This window comes from Manihot esculenta, chromosome 4, assembly GCF_001659605.2.
Source record: "Manihot esculenta cultivar AM560-2 chromosome 4, M.esculenta_v8, whole genome shotgun sequence".
NCBI lineage: Eukaryota > Viridiplantae > Streptophyta > Magnoliopsida > Malpighiales > Euphorbiaceae > Manihot > Manihot esculenta.
In genome coordinates, this window is record NC_035164.2 from 29,996,492 (window position 1) to 30,015,625 (window position 19,134).

The following is a 19,134-nucleotide window of genomic DNA, read 5'->3' on the forward strand; positions in this document are numbered from 1 at the left end:
TTGGCTGAAAATGGGGAGAAAACTCGCCCATTTCGGCCATGGAGCTCTTATATAGGGGCTGCCAGACCACCTTTCGGCAGCCGAACGTGCCCCCACATCTCATGCAAGTTCGGCGGCCGAACATGAGGTTCAGCGGCCGAACATGAGGTTTGGCGGCCGAACCTTTGCAACTTTCGGAAGCCTAACATGCCCCCCTAAACCATCCAATGTTCGGCGGCCGAACTTGAGGTTCAGCGGCCGAACCTGGAAATGCCTCTATAGGTCTTTTTCATTCAAAACTCAATTTCCTTTTTACTTAAAATCATTAAATACATTAAAACATTTTATAAAAACATGATTTTACCCTTCTAGAGGTTTCCGACATCCGAGATTCCACCGGACGGTAGGAATTCCGACGCCGGAGTCTAGCCGGGTATTACACCGACGTTGCTGCTTCTGATAAGGGAAAGGTCTCTAGCTCTCCGACCGGCTCTGTTCTGCCCTCTTTTTTCTCATCTCGGACCTCCAGAACTTCCCAGTCAAGCTTCTCCCCTGCCAAGCTCGGCTCTGTTACCGTGGCCAGGTACACTGCTCTTGCCTCTTCCTGGCTTCCTCTGACTACTCCCACTCCTGCCTCTATTGGAAACTTCATAGCCAGATATCTGATACTGGTTACGGCCTCAAAGTCAAATAGCGCAGGTCTTCCCAATATTGCATTGTAGCTCAGGGGGAGTTTGGCTACTAAGAACACCACATAATGAGTGCGAGTCCTTGGCGCTTCTCCTAGAGTGAGGGCCAGCTTTACTTTCCCCTCCACAGGCACTGGGACTCCTCCGATCCTTTTGACTGGGGCCTAGTCCCGAACCAATTGCTCCTCAGGGATTCCCATCTGCTGGAATTCCCTGTACGGCCGCAAATTCACCTTACTCCCATCATCCACCAAGATCTTATTAACCCGGTAGTTGTGGATGATGGCTTCAATAACTAAGGCGTCCTCATGAGGCATCTGAACACCCTGGGCATCCTCTGGAGAGAAGGTGATGGTCATTGGAGAGTGCTCAACTACCTACATGACTTCGGCGCTGCTGCTTTCCCCATCTCGACCTCTCTTCTTTCCCCTTCGGCTCATCCGACCTCCGGTTCCCCCAACGATCATGTTGATGGTTCCACTGGAGCCATCGTTCACTGGCCCTGCTCCAGCTCTCCGGGGCCTTTTTGCTGTAGGATTCGGCTGGGGCCTTTCTCCTTCTGGTTTCTTCACAAAGTTTCGTAAGTGGCCCCTCTTGATCAGCCTTTCGATCTCATTGATCAGCTGGTAGCAGTTGTTGGTGTCATAGCCGTGCGTACGATGATACTGACAGTATTTGTCAGGATCTCGCTGGTTTGCTTCTGCTCTCATAGGCCTGGGCCATTGAAGGAACTCCTTGTCCTGTACTGCCATGAGCACCTCGGCTCTGGAGGCGTTGAGCGGGGTCAGGTTCTCTGGAATACATGGAGGGAATGACTTTTATTCTGGAACCCGAGGAGGGAAAGGTCTCTGGTCTCTCCAGTCCCAGGGCTGCTTGTAGGGCTCAGGTTTCTTGCTCTGCTTCTTCTCATGCCTTTCCAGCCTCCTTTCTTCGGGGGCTTTTCCTCTGTCTTCCGCCACCTTGGCGAATCTACTCGTCACCAAGGCATCATCCTGCCTTATGTATTTCTTCGCCCTCTTCATCAGCTCCGCCAACGTAGTAGGGAGCTTTCTACTCAACGAACCAAAAAACTCGGGAGAGGTCGTCCCCTTCTGCATGACCTCCACCGCTCGGCCCTCATCCAGCTCGGGGATCTGTAGGGCCTCCGTGTTGAAACGGGCAACATATTCCCTCAGCGATTCGTCTCTTCTCTGCCTGACCGTCTCCAAGTAGCTGGTCTTCCTATATGCTGGCACTCCGGCTATGAACCGGCTGATGAAGGCATTAGCCAAGTCCCCGAAACTTCTGATACTCCCAGCCTCCAGGGTGGTAAAACCACGCCCGTGCTGGTTCCGAGAGCGTCATGGGGAATACCTTGCACATCAAGGCATCCGATAGAGTTTGCAGCTCCATGAAAGTCTTATAGTTGAGGACATGCTCCCTCGGGTTGCCAGCTCCGTCATATGCTGCCATAGGTGGCATCATAACTTTCTTGGGTACAGTCTCCTGCTGCACCCATTTCGAAAAGGGTGAAGAGGTAGGCAAGAGAGCTTGGTTGGGGTCCTTCGCCCCCAGCTCGGCCAATAGCTACTTTCTCATTCTCTGCAGCTTTTGATCTACACTTTCTTCCTCCCGTCTAGGTCTCTTCTCCAGACGGTATTCCTCCTTCCAGGCTTCACTTCCCATCCTTCTAGTTGTCCCGGTGGAATAACTATTTGCCTCATCGTTTTCTATCAACTCCCTCACCCTTCTTCCATGAACTCTCGCCTCCGGTTCTTCTTCTTCCCCGGCCTTTCTTCTTCCTCCGGTTTCTCTGCTGTTTGTTTGGGGGTGGTTAAAGGTAGGCTGGGGTTCATTAGTTCGAGGTTCTTCTACCACCGGCGTCACTTTTACTGGGGTGCTAAGGCCCCTCTGTTGCATTATCTGCCCTAGCCAGTGGGCAGTGTTTTGTAGTTGAAGAGCCATGGTTTGGAGGTCCTGGTTGGACAAGGTAGCTCTGGGTGCATTTCCTGCCGGGTTCAGCAAGGAGTTGAAGGGGATTGGTGTTTGGTTGTTTGGAGTTGTAGGGCTGGAGAAAGAGATCCTGTTGGCCCTCCTGAACAAAGTTCAGGTCATTGGGAGTGTTTGCAAGGTTGTTTTCGTTATGGTTGGCCATTGTGGATCTCAGTGGGTATTGTAAGAGTGGAACTCCGGTGATGAAAAGATCTCCTTCGGTTCCCACATACGGCGCCAATTGATAATTTGAGATCCAGAAAATAGGATTTTACAAGGGTTATGGGAAATTAGAAAAAACTTAGTTGAGAGGAGAGTGTTTCTCTCCTTTTATTCTTTTTCTTCGTTTGCCAGGGACGTGTCGTGGCCTTACTTCCATTGGGTCACCTGTCTCTGCCATACTGATACGGACGTACGAGAGTATCAGGTCTCTGTTCCATGCGTAACGGCCATTTAATTCTCCCCTGACACCCATGTGGATGGACCCGCTAGGCGAATGGGCTGGCTGCCTTTCCTCCTCCGGGTTGGGCCGGAAAATGAGAGTAGGACTGGAGCCCAAAGGAGGTCTGGCCTCAAGGCCGGATGGGCTGGGCCGGCCTGATTGAGAGATCTAAATGGAGTCCGGTCTCCAGGATGAGCGGGCTGGACCCGATTCATGCGGGAGTTTAGAAACCTTTAGATCATGGGCTGTCACTATAGGCCCGGCCTCGTAACGGGATGGAAAAATCCAGCTGTCAACGCTAACTAAAATTAAATCCAACAAATACTTAAATTTATAAATTAATAATCACAATTTAATCATGTCATAAAACATAATTTTATTTATTTTTATTGTAAATTTTATTAATTATTTTTAAAAAATTTATAAAAAATTATTCCTCAGTGGCTTTGTTATTTTATAAAAATTTAAAGTACTATAAAAAGTTTAGAATATAAGTGAAATTATCTTTTTACCTTTTAATATAATTCATATGTAATTATTACTATTTTTATAAATTTAAATATTTAATTTTAATTCATGATAAATCATAAATTTACTGAATTCTTTTTTTGCACTCTCACTATGATGTAAAATTTTTTTTATATGTATAAATGGATTTTATATAAATAGTTTATATTAAATTTTTATTAAAAAAAATAAATTAAAAAAAATAATTGTAAGAATTAAAGTAAACATTATTTTATAAATTAATTTAAAATTCAGACATTCTAATAAGTTAAAAAATATATTTTTATCAAATTTTTCTGTCATTCAAAGACAAGTAATGTTAAAATAAAATCAAACTAAAATACTTAGAAAACCAAACTAAATTACAGCGACTCAGTTCAGTTGGTTAGTTCGGTTCAATCTAATAATGCAGATCATACTTGTCGGTGACGGAGTCCAAGTAACTGCCAATCAAATGAAAGCGTAGCTAAGAAGTTGTTTTAAAGCAGAAGACGGCGACGTTTTCAACAGAATCTCCACCTTTTGCTTTCTCTAGCATCATCTTTTTCACTGTCTTCACTGGACTCGATCACTGTGTGAGCTCTTCGCCAGAGAAAATGACGGAGTGTGATTTTGCTAATCTATTTCCTTCAACTCCTCCGCCACCTTCATCACCGCCACAACCATCCTTGCCGCCGTTTACTGGACCCATTACTCCTCCGAGAAACCCAAGAGATACCTGCTTTAGTTGTAGAAGGCCAGGCCATTGGGCAAAAGAATGCCCCAACAAAACCCCCAAGAAATCGCAGACCTCCAGCCCTGGATCAAGCTCCATGAGTTCTTCTGGTTTGCCACTGATTCGATGCCGTTGTGGTGGAGGCACATGTCCTGTTTTTACTTCCCGGACTCAGAAAAATCCTGATCGGAAGTTCTACACGTGCCCTGGCGATAGATCATCGGTTAATATCTTATCTGCCCTTTTCTTCCGGCTTAGCTTCTAAACGGAATGTCTATTGCGATTGCCATATCTTGCTTAATTTTACTATATTTTTTCCAGGCTAACTGTAATTTTTTCAAATGGTGCGATGAATTGAGTATTAGAGCCCCTATGTGCCCTTGTGGTGTTGGAATTTGTAGTCTGAATCTGAGTAGGGAATCCACAGGCCCAAATGGAGAGAAATGGTACTTTGCTTGCCGGATTAAGAAGGTGTGTTGCTCAACATTGGTTGAGTTTTTTTTTTTTTTTTTTGGAACTGAAATTTGGTTGATTGTTCTCTCATAATGTAGTGGTTTTTATTGGGTACCTTCTCATTCTTTGTTTATATAAATTAATGAATTTGATGCCAGTTATTCTATTTTTTTTTTTTTTAGATTTAATATTTAATCTTTTTTCCATTGCAAGCAATATGTTGGAGTCTAACTGCCTATCACTGTCGTTTTAGGTTTCCTGGGACTTTATGTTTCATTGAACATATGATCATAGGCTGCTTTTTGCCTTGAGCTCGGTGTAGATTGGTAATTGAAAATTTATGCTGGAATATATAGGGTAACTGGGAGTTGTTCTTGTGTTAACCTCCGCCCCTCCTCCTTTAATTTGATTGGCCTCTACTGCAGGACTGATAACATGTGATAATTGTATCAGGGAATGTATAAGAATTTACTTTCCAACTTATTAGGCCATCTCCTTCAGCAGCTCTTCTTACTAGGAAGAATTTTTCAAGGGATGTTTAACGTATATAATTAAAATGTCCCTTTACTTTTGATATTAGATTAAAATATCCATGTTGTTTTATTCCGTTAATCACCAAGGACATCCATCCAAATTTTTGTTTCTTTGCCGTTAGTTACTCTCATTTTAGCAATGAAGAGAGAAATCTTAATTGCCTAAATGCCCTAAAAAAGAAATACAAATAGAGAAATAGATTGAACAAAGCTGTTACAGCATCCTTCTTCCTACATGGTGTCCCCACTTTCAACATCCTTGACAAGGCTTCCACAGCTCTGCTATTCTCTTCTTGTAACCATGAACTGCTGACAAGTTGAACAGTGTTGCTGCTGCATTTTCCCTTGCCTCTATTGTGAGCCCAGGCCTTGATACTTCTACAATAAATCCCAAGCACCCATCTTCATCCATAATTCGGCTTTTATTCTTATCGTAAATTGAAAGATTAAGCATTGTTGTTACAGAATTCCCTTGAGCAATAGGGTTTGATGATGATAACAGCTTGTGGAGGTGAGGAATTGTGCCAGCTTCTGCAATGAAAGCACACTTTTCTTTCCCTGTTTTTGCTAACAAACAGATTTCACGTGCAGCAATAGTCTTTGCAACTTGGGAACCATCTGCCAGTTGCTGAATGAGAAGTGCTACTGTAGCTTTGTTGGCTTGTAGTGCAGCTTTGGTAGGCAAAGCTGTAGCAAAAGCCTCTGCAGATGAATCTATATTCTCTAAAGGCTCATAGGGGATTCCATGAGCAGTGCACCATTGTACAATCAAATTGCTCAAAGCCCGATTAGGGACAAGGCAGTTATTAGTGAGCATTTGCCCCTGTCTTGGGGCAAGTACAATGCCCTTCTTCTACCCACCTGGAAATTGAACTCTGATCATATGTTTGTCCAATAGAAATTATCACTGGATCTCGCATCAAATCCAGTGATATTGGGCAACAAAAATCCTTCGATATTGTGATAAAAGTGTCTGTAATCTCTCGGGCAATCAACCCTTTTCTTGGCTTCTTCAGACCCTCAAATTGCAACTCCACCTTGTCTGTGGCAAACCCAAAAAGCAAAAACCTACAATACCTTGTAATTGCAACAAAGCCATTAAGAACAGAGGCCGTTGGTTCAACATCTCTCTCGTGATTAACAATCTGTTCCTCCAAGAGCTCAATCTGTGTTCTACAACTCCTATCATCTTTACTCCCCAAATTCTCCACAAAGAACGACCTCAGCTCTTCCTCAAAAAGCTTCTTTCTATTTCTCTATTTGTATTTCTTTTTTAGGGCATTTAGAGAATTAAAAAGATTTCTCTCTTAAATGAGAGTAACTAAGATGGATGTCCTTAGTGATTAACGGAAAAAACTGCAAGGATTTTTTATTCTAATATCAAAAGTACATGGACATTTTAATTAGATAGGTTAAACCTCGAGGACATGGTAATAATTTACCCAATTTTCAAGTTTTTTAAATTGTTATGTTGTGATAGTATTTCTATTTGTCTCTGTATTTCTATTATTGGAGTATGAAAATCCCAAACTAGGCCAAATGTGATTTTATTTATGGATTGCCATAGTAGCATCCCTAGACATATGCGATCATAACGAATATGAGGAACTTGTATGTTGTAACAAATATCAGTCAATCTCTTTCCCCTTTTTTATTTTCAATGGCCAAACCTTCCTGTGGTGCTGCTTTTCTTTTCTTTTCTTTTCTTTTCTTTTTTTTTTTAGCTGCTTTTAATTCATGTGACACAGTTGGTGGGCAGACTACTAAAGCATACTTTTTGCGAAGATAAAGTCCAAATGACCAACTTGTTGACCTTTGTGGGGTAAAATTTTTAAGTAATTTGATACCAATGTTATTTGTTTTAGGTTTTGTTGTATGATGACTTGGTTTAAGTATATTCATTAAGCATTAAATATTTCATTTTGCATGTACAATATCATACCATCTAACTTTTTTAATTGGGTATTAGCATGTTTTCCACTAAATGCTTGTAATCCTTTCTTTCAATATTACCACTGACATTTGAAATGGTTTCATCCAACAATGAGAATTTGGATCTGTTTGTGGGTTATGTATCTTGTGATATTTACATCCATCTGACTGTTTAAACTAATTGCTTTGGGATGTCATTTGGATTCTGATCAAAATATTGCGACTTTGATGCAGAATCATGGAGCTTGCAGTTTTTTCCAGTGGGCTGATTTTGAAGTAAATACAATGATGAAAAGACATGTGCATACTGCAATTAATGAATTAGACAATAAAGAGGTGAGTTCTAACATACTGCCAGAGTTGCCTGTTGTTGGGGCTGATGAAAATGCCACAAATCTGCCAACCTCTGTTACTTCAGAGCCAGATGAAGTTTCCAATGGGGACCTCATCATGCAAGATGTGGAGTCAAAGGATCAACTTCAAGTTCTCAATCCAACCCATCAATCACAGAATCATTGCCTGAAAGTGTTGAAGAGACAAATTTCTGGCTCGGGGAGGACTATAACTCAAGGTGTGTGTTTATCTTGAGGTCCTTTACTTTGTTTTTTGTTTTTTTTTTTTTTTGTTTTGGGGGGGGGGGGGGGGGGGACCGCTGTTTTGCTGTGGGGATGTGGATGTGATATATACCAACATTCATTTTCTTTTTAACCTTTAAGATATTCTTAGCGTTGATGTTCCACTATATTGATGTAATAATTTTTTTCTTCTTTTTGATGCTTGGTAGATGTTATTTACCAGGTTTTAGGTCTTCATGGCTATGGCTGGTTGGGTCGGCTCGCTTTCCCTCCATCTCAGGGCATAAAAGATCTCCCTGTCTTGCCCATCCTTTGTTGTAAGCATGGTCCATTCATTTGTTTGTTTACCTTTTTTTTTCCTGGGTTTTCACACATGCATCTTTTTGCAGGTATTTTCCCTTCCTTTGACCCTGTTACCATTTTGGAAGATGTAAATATTTCTGAAATTGAAGAATCATTTCCCTTAACAGATAGTGCTTCAAATACTGCAACTGATATGCCACTGTCTCCTAATCCTAGACAGGACACTCAGATTTTAGGTGGTGCTTTTGAAGAAGCTTCAGGGCTCAATGAGCCTTTTGGTATAACACAAGATGAATCAAAGTCGATCTTGAAGGAATATGGGCTAGCTCTTCTTAATACTCTCGAGTCTATGAGCCCAGTCCGTCATGGAGCGATGGTTAAGGTGGCAGAAGCCACTTTGAAGACCTTACAGAATCTTTCCATTGAATGTGGTCCCTTTGGAGAGAATGTGAAGGAATATATTCACAACAGATCAAAACTGGCTTCAATTGAAATATCTATGTCCAAAGGCCTTTCTTCTCAAGAACTAACCAAGGTGTTTGACAGTGAGAAAGTTCAGTATGACAATGTTTCTCGTCTCCATGCAGAGGCAGCAACTGCTTATCGGGCTTCAAATAATCACCTTCAGTCACTCCAGGAAGAAGTTTCAAGGGTCAAGACCATGCTTCTTCAACTTGAGAAACAATTGTTTTCTTGTGAGACAGAGACATTGGCGCGCAAAACTCGTGTTGATGAAATTTCTGAGGATATGTTAGAGGCAAAGAAAAGTATGGAGGCTGCTTCTGAGAAGATGAAAGAAGCTTTAGAACTGGAACGGCGGAGAGACTCGGTGAATTGTGCAGCGAAGGCAGCGTTGGAGACCGCAAGAGTTTGGCTGGAAAAGTGATATGTCAAATGTTATTTGGGAATCTGATTATGCAACGGTACCGAGTATGTAAAATAAGTTGTTTGCATGTCAACTATGTATAGAACATGATTGTAAGTTATGTAAATTATGATGTTGTGGGAATTGCAGGATGTGTATCCACCTTTGTCTTCCTCTCCTTTCATTAAGATTGTAGAAAAAGCAGGATTTTAATGATTGGATTGGAGTGACCTATTAGATGCTGCGGAAATTGCAGTGGCAACCTTAGCTTTTATAATTTGCGTGATGTATCTTTCTAATACAAATGATTTCAGTATGCGCAAGTGGTGTTTAGATGTCTGCACGTGAAATTCATGGGAGTGCTTCAAAACTTATCAATCCTCTGTTGCCAATTTTAGTACAATTATTTTTTTGGATCACGTTGAGGTTGAAAATTAGTTAATATAATTTAAAAAATTAAGTATTTTTTAAGAAAAAATTACTATTTTTTAAAAAATTTTATCACTATAATTAAATAATAAAAAATAATTTATATTGTTAAAAAATATTTTTATGCACAAATTATTTTTTTAAAATAGACAGACTCTATATTGAAGAATAGAAGAGTTAATAAAAATTTATTTACAAAATAAATAGAGTTTTAATAAAGAAAAAATACATAAATTCATAACAGGAAACTGTAAAAGAAAATTTATATTTAGACTCACCAAGCAGTAGCTATCCCCTTTTTACACTATTTTTGTTGAAGTTGTAAAAGAGGTAAGCAGGGAGAAAAAGAGTTATAAATTATTATAAGTTATTAAATATTTTATATTAATATTGAAAAAATATGATTATCTAAAAGATATTCTTAATAAATTATTATAATTTTTTTTAAAATTAAAGCATTTAATTATTTTTATTAATTTAAGTATATAAATCTTAGATGGCAGATATTGTGAATCATATTTAAAAATGATTTTTTTAATTTAAAAATTATTATAAATTATTTAAAAGTTTATATTTTAAAATACTAAGGATTAATGTGGCTGAGAATAGATGAGGATAGAGGGAGAGAACAAATCCAATTCATAAAAATTTAGCCTTTGAAAATGGCACATGTCATGTCGTTTTGCCATGTTAACTCCAAAAGCCTTTAAAAACAAAAATCCAAACGCCCCCGACTCCCAAGTCAACGCTTCCTCTCAATTTTTCCTTTCATATAATAAAATTATAATTAACCGATCCAGCAAAAAAATAATAAAACATTAAATTTTTTTAATTTTTAATAATAAAATATTATTATTTTTTTATAATTTTATTTATTTATTTATCTCAAAATTATTATTTATTTTTTTAATTATAATAACATATAAATTAATTATTATAATTCTATTTTATTTTATATTATTTTCAAAATAAACTCTCATTAATTATTATTTTTTAATATTTAATAAAAATTAATTTTATTAATATATATAAAAAAATAAAGGCACTGGAATAATTTTATATATTAATGGAAAAATATATCACGATTATTATTAAAGTAAGAATAATTAATGTTTACTGTTAAATATTTTTACAAAATTAAAATTTATTATACAATTTAAAAATATTTTTAAAGTAGAAATGAGTTAATTTAATCTTAAATCACAACATTTGATTAATCAAAAGCCTAAATTTAAGTAAAATTAAACATCGGTTTAAAGTTAACGACATTAATGAATTTATTATAGAGATTAGATATAACCTCCCTCAGTTTACATCTTTATAGCAATAATGATGAAATAATAAATTCATATAATAATTTTTTTAAAAAAAATATTTTATATTAATTTTAGAAAAAAAATACTTATATGTTTATTATTGTGATAAATATATTATTATTTCAGGTTGGTTTAATTTTTTAAGGTATAAAATTATATAAATTAAAATATTTTTAAAATAGTTAATTTTATTTTATGTAAAGTAATTATCAAAGCTACCTTTTATGTATTTAATAATTAAAAGGTATATAAATATTTGATGTGGAAAATAGTGGGGCCCTTGTTCCTGCCAAATGGAGCCATGTGTCGTAGTTGTCGTGACGTTTAGATAACGACTAATGACATGTCTCCACATCGATCAACAGGTCCCACCACTGTCACGTGTTTTGAATTTTCCAATTCCACCATCAATTTTTTATATTTACAAATATAATAATCGTAAGTATTTTTTACTTGTTTAAGTCACAATGATAATTTTAATGTTTTCGCCTGATGTCATCGTCTAGTATTTGATCATTTGAAAAGACCAACCCCCTCAAAAAAATGTTAACAGTTTATAATAATAATAATAATAATTATTATTATTATTATATAAATATATATTTAAAAAAAAATCAATTGGTTGAAAACGTTTGTTTTGTTTGGTTCTATAGTCCATAATCACTCCTTTCATTGGTGTGTGGCTATATTTTGTTGTGTTTTTATTTTTTTTTTAATATAATTTTTAAAATCAAGATGGCATTTGTTTTGATTCGGTAGTTGCCTTTGATTTTCAAAAAATCTAATTTTTGGTGTGAGGTTTTTGTGTATCTTTAATATTTAAATTTCGATCAACTCTTTATCACCAATCGACCGCTAAAAATAATAAAAAGACTACATCTTCAATAAGAGCCGAGAGTATTAATTATTGAACGTAGTAATGCAATCCTTAGTTATTGATGTCAGCAAAATAAATGTCTTCCCCAAATTGTCGAGTCGAAAACCCTATAAACCAAAATCCGATAAACATAAAACTATAAAATAAAATACTATAAATAAAGTCTAACAACAAACCTCACCGATGAAACTTTAAAATGTTGAAATATCAAAATTGTATCAAACAGTCGGATATAGAAAAAATTCGGTGTCAAAAACCTCCCCTCCACGATAAAACTTTATGGTTCACTCTTTTTCTCTTTAAAGTATAAGAGTTCCCAAACCATGATTTGAGATGAGATTCCTTTTTCCATATTGATGGTTTTTTCAACAAAGTACATCTCAAAGAAAAGAGAATCATGTGTTAAAAGAGCCAATTTTACCAATAGATGCCCAACAACAGGTACATTTCCTGGTGAGTGCATGGCAAAAAAGCAAAGCTAGCTCATATTCCAAATGCAAAGCAAATTAGCTATATCATACATGCGTCTCAAATTCCATTTCCAAAAGAATCTCTACGAAAATTACTTCTTTAAATGCTGTCCACAATCCGACTGGAGTTGAGTGTGGAGGTTAGACCAAGCCACGGGTTGATTCCAATCTGATTTTGATTCAAACTGCTAATTCACAAAACTTTACTGTTCAAACTGATTTCTATTTCAAATGGCTTCGATTTAACACAATATAATTTTGTCTCGATTTAAAATTTTTAAAATTATAATAATATTAATACTTTATACATTAAAATTTATAAAACTTATAGAGTTATAATACAGCATTATTGATTTTTATAGTAAAAAATAAAAAAAAAAACAAATAATAAAATATTATTTTTTAAACAAAAATTTTTGCCATAATCGACTCTTAATAAATGGTTTTAATTTAATTTATAAACTAAAATTTATTTATTCTAAATTAAATCACTCCGATTCACGATTTGAAAGCCGGCCAGATCGAATCTCGTACAACTTTAGTCAGTACGTCCCATGGAAAATTTTGCCAGAGATTCCATTCCGTTTTACCTAATCAAGGTGGCCTTCTTTTTACCTATTTGCCTACTTGATAAAATCCATTTCAGTTCATATTATTCTGAATAGGGGAGAGCATATTTTGGTCTAAATTGAAAAATCAAATTGAACCGGTTGATTTCGGTTTTTCGATTCGATTTTTTGAAATAATCGATTTGATTCAGTTATTATATTTAAAATTATTCGGTTTTCGGTTCGGTTCGGTTTAAACATGTTAAATAACTGATCAAACCGAAAAACTGATTTAGTGGCTAGGCCCAAGCCCAAGCCCCCCTCTGACCTCTCGTACCCAACCCAGCACCCCAACCCCTCCATCCCTTTCGGCCCCAAGCCCAACCCAACAGATTTCGGTTTGAATCGAATCAAACTGATTTTTATCGGTTTGATTCGGTTCGATTATATTTTCATAATCAATTTTTTCAATTTTTAAAATTTTAACATTTCGATTTTTGATTTTATCGATTTGATTCGATTCGGAACCGAACCGATCGATTGCACAGCCCTAATTCTGAAATATTATTAAAAAATGTCAAATTCAATAATTCACACATGCATATATGCTTCATTTTTAAAATAAAAGAAGTAATTTTTTAATTAAAAAAATTAACATTTTAATTCAAAATAAACTTTAAATTTAAAATATTATTTATATCTGATTTATCTTACGATTACAAAATATAATTCGAATCTCCATACTCCAAATTCTCTATGAAAAACTTGTAATTTTTTCTTTATATAAAAAGTTGTAATTTCTTGTGTTCATGTTATAAAATCAATTATAATCTATGGAGAATATTGAGAAGAATAAAACGAATAACCTAACCATCAATGATTAGTAGCTGAAGAATCCTTTTTTTTCAAACTTAAGTATAATATATTTTTTTAACTGAAAATTTTTATTAATCACTGTATATGTAAATATAGTTTGAACGTACTGGCACTTACCGGTTGAAATCGATGATAAATTTATTTAGTTAAATTTTAAAATATTTTAAATAAAAAATTTAAAATCGAAAAATAAAAAGTTTAAATACTTGAAGGGAGTCCGTGAGAATAGAAGTGAGCATTTTATTGGTTCGATTTTGACTAAACTAAATTAAATAAATTAAAATTAAAATTTTGATATTTATAAAAATCAAATCGAACTGATTTTGATCAGAAATTGAATTAAATCAAATCAATTTGATTTGATTCGATCAATTTGAATTTTAATAAATTTTTTATTTTTTATATTTTATTTTTAACATTTTAAAATTTAATTAAAATATTTTAACCATCTAACTTCTCTAAATTATTAAAAATAATATACTATTATCATTAATCAGTTCGATTTAATTTTTAAAATTTTTTTAAATTAAAATCAAATTAAATCAAAATAAATAAAAATCGAATCAAAATTTTAAATTAATTTAATTCGATTAATTTTTTTTATTTAAACTGAATACTAATCACTGTTACATAAGAATATAACCATTAAAAAAAAGAAATTCTACAGTAAATAATAAATAATAGCGTAAAGCCAAAACTTTAATAATTACATACAAAACGTCACCTTTTGAGAATTTTAAAATAACATATTAAAAAATTAATCTTAAAATTTTTCGATCACAAAACTATAATCAATAAAATCTCTTACATAACTAATCATAATTAAAATTTTTTTTTGAAATGGGACTAATGATAATTAATTATCATGTAAATCATAGATTTTGCCATAAATTTATGGACGGCTTTTGGTCAAAATTTGTCTGTTGAGACACAGATTATTATGATTTGATACTTTCCTTTAATGAAAAAAAAAATTAATAAAAAAAAATTAAGCAAACCTTAAAGTAAAGAATAAATTATTTTTTAAAAAAATGATGAAATTTGGAGAGTGAATTTGAGGCTTGCAGTTGGTCTTGGGTTGAGGGGTTTGAGCATGTGAAGTTGCATGTGGAGATTTTTAATGTCGTTTTGGTATTTAATGCTGCATGGCCTTAACTTTCTCATTTCTTTTTTTTTTTTACAAAATAATATATTATTTTTTATAATTTTATTTATTGCATTGCCTTTTATTTAAGATTTTTTTAGAAATGGCCATACGGATTTTTTTCCCTACTGAGATTTCTTTGGATTTAAGTTGTCGTTTTGAATTTATTAGTAGGGCTAGTGGTGGGTGTGGGGTGGCCGTTGGTCTCCTCCGTCCCATGCATGACTGCCGGCCGGCCTGCAATTGACTTGGAAAATTCTCACCGGGGTAACTAATTAAAAATATTAGATGTGCAATTAATTATTACTTTAATCATTGTTATGCACAATGATCATTAAACATAAGCTTTTTTAATATAGGTTTTTTTAGCATTTTATTTTTCTATAATCAAAGTATTATTTGGTCAATTCTTTAAAATATTACCAATTAGTGGTTGAGAGTAGAAGATTCCAATTTTTTTAATGCATTGATATATATTTATAAAATTTATATTATTATTTAATTTTATTATTAATAATCAATATTTTAATAAAAATAATTATATAAAATATATAAATTTTAAAATTAGAATTCATCGTATATTTTATACATTTAAATAATATTTTTTAAAAAAATATAAATTTATAAAGTAAAATTTAATTTATTCCGACACACTTACCACTCAGATTAAGTCTATCAGTATTAATAATATTATTTTTAAGTTAAAATTTATTTAAGTATATTATAGATGATTAATACTAGCGACTGACTAAAATTTCAAAATTACTTTATTTCTATTTTTAAATAATTCAAATAATATTTTTAAAACACTGAATATTACAAGCTTTTTTACAAGTTTAGTATACAAATATATATTTTGCCTTAAATTAAAAATATTTTTTTTGAAAGCAACCTTAAATTAAAAATAATTGAAATCAGTTTATTTGATTTTAATTTTTTTATCTTCTTTTAATTAGATTTGACTGTTTTAAATCATGATTAAAACTAAATTAAACTACACTAAGATCAATTAATTATATATATTTTTTATAATTATGAATATTCATAATTATCATATAAAATTAATGAATTTATTAATTAATAATTTTTTTTAAATATTATTAATATTTTAATATATTTTTTAAAATTAAAAGATAAATTAATAAATATTTTTTATATTATAGGGTAAATAGTAGTTTTCACAGTATATAATTCAGTTACAGACTCGTTACAAAAACGGATGCCGTTGCTCGGCCCCGCGAATATCTCTGCCTCTCTGCTTCTCTTTCCTCTGTTTCTGACTTTGTGTTTTCCTTCACTTTCTCAGCAACTAAAAATTCTTGCTTTCCTTAATCTCTTTCCTTCTTCTTCTTGTTCTTCTTCTCTTCCTTCTCCTCCTCTTTGTTCCCATTCTGGTTCTTACGTACAGCCACATAGGAGAGTTTGTGTGTTTTAATCTTCCCTCTGAAACACAGTCACACACAGACAGGGCAGTACAACGATAAAGAACTTGTGGGCTGCTCAGGAAACCTCTGTTTCTTAATCTTAATCTCAAATATGGCCTGTTTTAAGTCATTTCAGAAATTGAGGTCTTTTGCGGTTGAAACTTCCAGGGTATTGTAGATATTGTTTTCATTTACCTGGAATTTAAACCCAGAAACAAAATCTTGGTATTCTTCTCTCTTAATCTCTATTTATGGTTATAAATTAAGCTCTTTGATCTATTTCTGCTAAAGGAAGAAGGATTTTGTCGTTACAGAAGAAAGAACATGTCATATATTCTAGCAAGAACGGGGAGACACCGACAACGTTATGAGAACAATGTTCGCCTTGTTTCTGGGTAATACTCCTCTTCCTGTTTGTGTAAATTCCTAGGTGTTTTTGTTGTTTTTTAGTGGTAGAGGAAGCTGGGTTCTTGGGTTTTGCCTATTTGCTTTCTATTGTTTGGATCATTTCTTGTTTTCTCTTTGTTGCCATTCATTTTCTTTGTTTTTCTCAGGGTTCAGCAGTGAATTTGGCCTGTTCTGTAACCCCCCACTTGTTTCTGGGAAACTGTAAATTTTTGTCGTATTTTAGTTCAGTACCTTTTCTCTCCTCTAACTCCATGTACTCAGAAAGAATCTCTCAAGTTTTTATTGAGATAATGGTCCATATATTTTTTAAAGCTTTATATTATTGACATTTCTCTTAATCTTGTGTTTTGGCATGATTTAGTTTGTCCTGTAATGTGGAAATTGTTAACCAAAAAAAAAACATATTTTAATTAGTTAAATACGCATTTTGGCTTTGCTTGGCCTTCATTGTCAGAGCAGCAGGTTTTAGGTGGATGATTTGAGAGGTGATTATGTTGTGGGACTTCATTGTTCTTTCATTGTCTCTATAGAGTCCTTGGCCAACTTTCCCTTAAATATTAACCTTTTCTTTAAGAGGAAAAAAAGAAGAAGAAAGATATTTTATAAATGATTTTCTGGGTAATTTAGTCTTGTGGTCATCTTCTCGATTAATGAATGTTAAGTAGATTTAACTCCATATCCATATCAAAGAATGATAAGTAGATTTAACTCTACTGCGTGGCAATGATGTGAAGAACAAAATGGATTCATCTACCTTTTGCTGTTGCTGTGAAAATTCAGATTTTACAATTTATTATATACAAAATACATGATCTGCAAGTAGCTGCTGCATATGAGAATATGGTTCATGGACATCTGCTGACTTTATATTTGTGTGCATCAGATGTATTCCTTACAGACTAAGAAAAGAAGACGAAGAAGAAAAGGATGACTTAGAAAACAGGATAGAAGTCGTCATGGTTTCCTCACCAAATCGAACTGATCTTGTGTTTCCTAAGGTATGACCTTGTCTTTTTCATCAGGTTTTCAGAACACAAAACTGTTATTGTTGCTGTTCTTTTGCCAATTTGCCTGTTTGGTTCTTGCCCTTCATTTTTTCAGTTTCCTTCTTTTCTTCTGTTGTCAGGGTGGATGGGAAGATGATGAGACTGTGTACGAAGCTGCTTGCAGAGAAGCCATAGAAGAAGCAGGAGTGAAAGGAAATCTCAGAGTAGGTTTAGGTTTTGTTCTCCTTCTTCTGCAGCACTAAATTGATGTTTTGCTCTAAAAATCAGGCTGAATTTTATTTTATTTTTTGTTTTCAGGAAGTTCCCCTTGGAGTTTGGCACTTCAAAAGCAAGAGTAGACAAGATCCATGCACCCTGGAAGGAGGCTGCAAAGGATTCATGTTTGCTCTAGAGGTGACCGAGGAGCTCGAGAGCTGGCCTGAACAGGCAAATCGCAATAGAAAATGGGTTAGTGTATACTAGAAAAATTATTTTACCAAATCTCTAGTGCAATCTGCAGGCGAAGTATATACTAAAACAAACTTGAATCTTGCAGCTAAACGTAAAAGATGCATTTGAATTCTGTCGATATGAATGGATGAGAGAAGCGCTGGAAATATTTTTAGGAGTCATAGCAGAGGACAAGAAACCTGAGATGAAGGAAGAGATAGTGGAAGTCTCCTCAGTGCCAGTGCCGGTGCCGGAAGTTGTTGCAGAGTGTGCAATACTGTCATCAAACTGCTGTGCAACGCCCGTGAATGGCCAGCACAATGGGGTAATTTCATTTCCCTGGCAAATTCCTCTGAGGAATTGCCACTGACAAAAGATCTTCCACCTATACCAATCTGTGTAGGTTGTAGATTCCATTGCATGATTCCACAGTTTCCAGTAGGTTAATTTAGTCAGAATTCGAAGTGGAATCTTCTTTTTTTTTTTTTCTGTAATTTCTGTTGATTGCAGACATTTTTGCTATTCCTCTACCAAGGAAGAATTTGCATGTTTAATTTAGTCATGAAAAAGTTTGCAGCAGAGTCACAAGATCTTTTAAGGCATTATTAGATAATAATTTTAAAACTAGAAGAAAAGAAAAATAAGCAACCAATCCAAAATTGTTGCATTATATACAATATTTGATTAATTAAAATAAAAGGGGTCTATGTTATCCTATTACCATGAATTAAAAGACTAAATTACTTTTTTTTTTATACATACATTTCTCAATTTTTAAAATTAAATGATTAATTTTTTTATTTTGAATTTTTAAGTTAAAATCATTTTCGTAGTTAATTGAAATGAAGCATTTTATTAGTTTGATAAATTTAACATATATGTATCAAAACCATTGATTTTTTAGGAATAAATCACATATGCATTAATTTTAATATGATATAAGAACAGATAAAAAGTTATCTTTAAGGATATTCTTTTACTTTATAAAATTAATAAAAAAATTGAATAGATGAACTTTCAGATTGATAAAATAAAAAATATAGGGCTTAAATAATTGATTTTTAAATATTGATAAACATATATTAATTTTGACAAAATATTGAGATAAAAAAATATAATTTTAAATATAATTAATATTACACATTAATAAAAAAATCATTTATTAGAACTCAAAAATAGAATCACGGGATAAAAATTTAATTAGATGATACTCAATTTCACCTAGAAAAAAAAAACCCTAAC

The 19,134-nt window shown here is 34.0% G+C and overlaps 2 protein-coding genes across 3 annotated transcripts; both read left to right on the forward strand.

The window, feature by feature from the left end:
* Nucleotides 1-4,096: 4,096 nt before the first annotated feature.
* On the forward strand, nt 4,097-9,280 carry LOC110613834. Of its 2 annotated transcripts, XM_021755178.2 has the most exons (6): nt 4,097-4,526; nt 4,625-4,774; nt 7,456-7,792; nt 8,006-8,113; nt 8,186-8,226; nt 8,320-9,280. In XM_021755178.2, exons 1-6 carry the CDS (start codon nt 4,185-4,187, stop codon nt 8,983-8,985), a joined length of 1,644 nt encoding a protein of 547 aa, XP_021610870.1. In that variant the 5' UTR covers nt 4,097-4,184; the 3' UTR covers nt 8,986-9,280. The 2 variants fall into 2 exon arrangements, with proteins under 2 accessions (XP_021610870.1, XP_021610869.1); XM_021755177.2 differs by having other exon boundaries at nt 8,186-9,280.
* Nucleotides 9,281-15,841: 6,561 nt separating this feature from the next.
* On the forward strand, nt 15,842-18,475 carry LOC110613171 (nudix hydrolase 12, mitochondrial). The gene is made up of 6 exons (XM_021754175.2): nt 15,842-16,273; nt 16,363-16,443; nt 17,340-17,454; nt 17,583-17,666; nt 17,761-17,910; nt 17,999-18,475. Exons 2-6 carry the CDS (start codon nt 16,373-16,375, stop codon nt 18,260-18,262), a joined length of 684 nt encoding a protein of 227 aa, XP_021609867.1. The 5' UTR covers nt 15,842-16,273; nt 16,363-16,372; the 3' UTR covers nt 18,263-18,475.
* Nucleotides 18,476-19,134: the final 659 nt, after the last annotated feature.

Bases quoted from the DNA above. Each gene is read 5' to 3' on its own strand.
- LOC110613834 (XM_021755177.2), top strand. From the start codon at position 4,185: ATGACGGAGTGTGATTTTGCTAATCTATTTCCTTCAACTCCTCCGCCA. The intron at 4,527-4,624 runs GTTAATATCTTA...TATTTTTTCCAG, and splicing joins GCCCTGGCGATAGATCATCG to GCTAACTGTAATTTTTTCAA. The intron at 8,114-8,185 runs GTAAGCATGGTC...ATCTTTTTGCAG, and splicing joins TGTCTTGCCCATCCTTTGTT to GTATTTTCCCTTCCTTTGAC.
- LOC110613171 (XM_021754175.2), top strand. From the start codon at position 16,373: ATGTCATATATTCTAGCAAGAACGGGGAGACACCGACAACGTTATGAG. The intron at 17,667-17,760 runs GTAGGTTTAGGT...TTTTGTTTTCAG, and splicing joins GAGTGAAAGGAAATCTCAGA to GAAGTTCCCCTTGGAGTTTG. The intron at 17,911-17,998 runs GTTAGTGTATAC...TGAATCTTGCAG, and splicing joins CAAATCGCAATAGAAAATGG to CTAAACGTAAAAGATGCATT.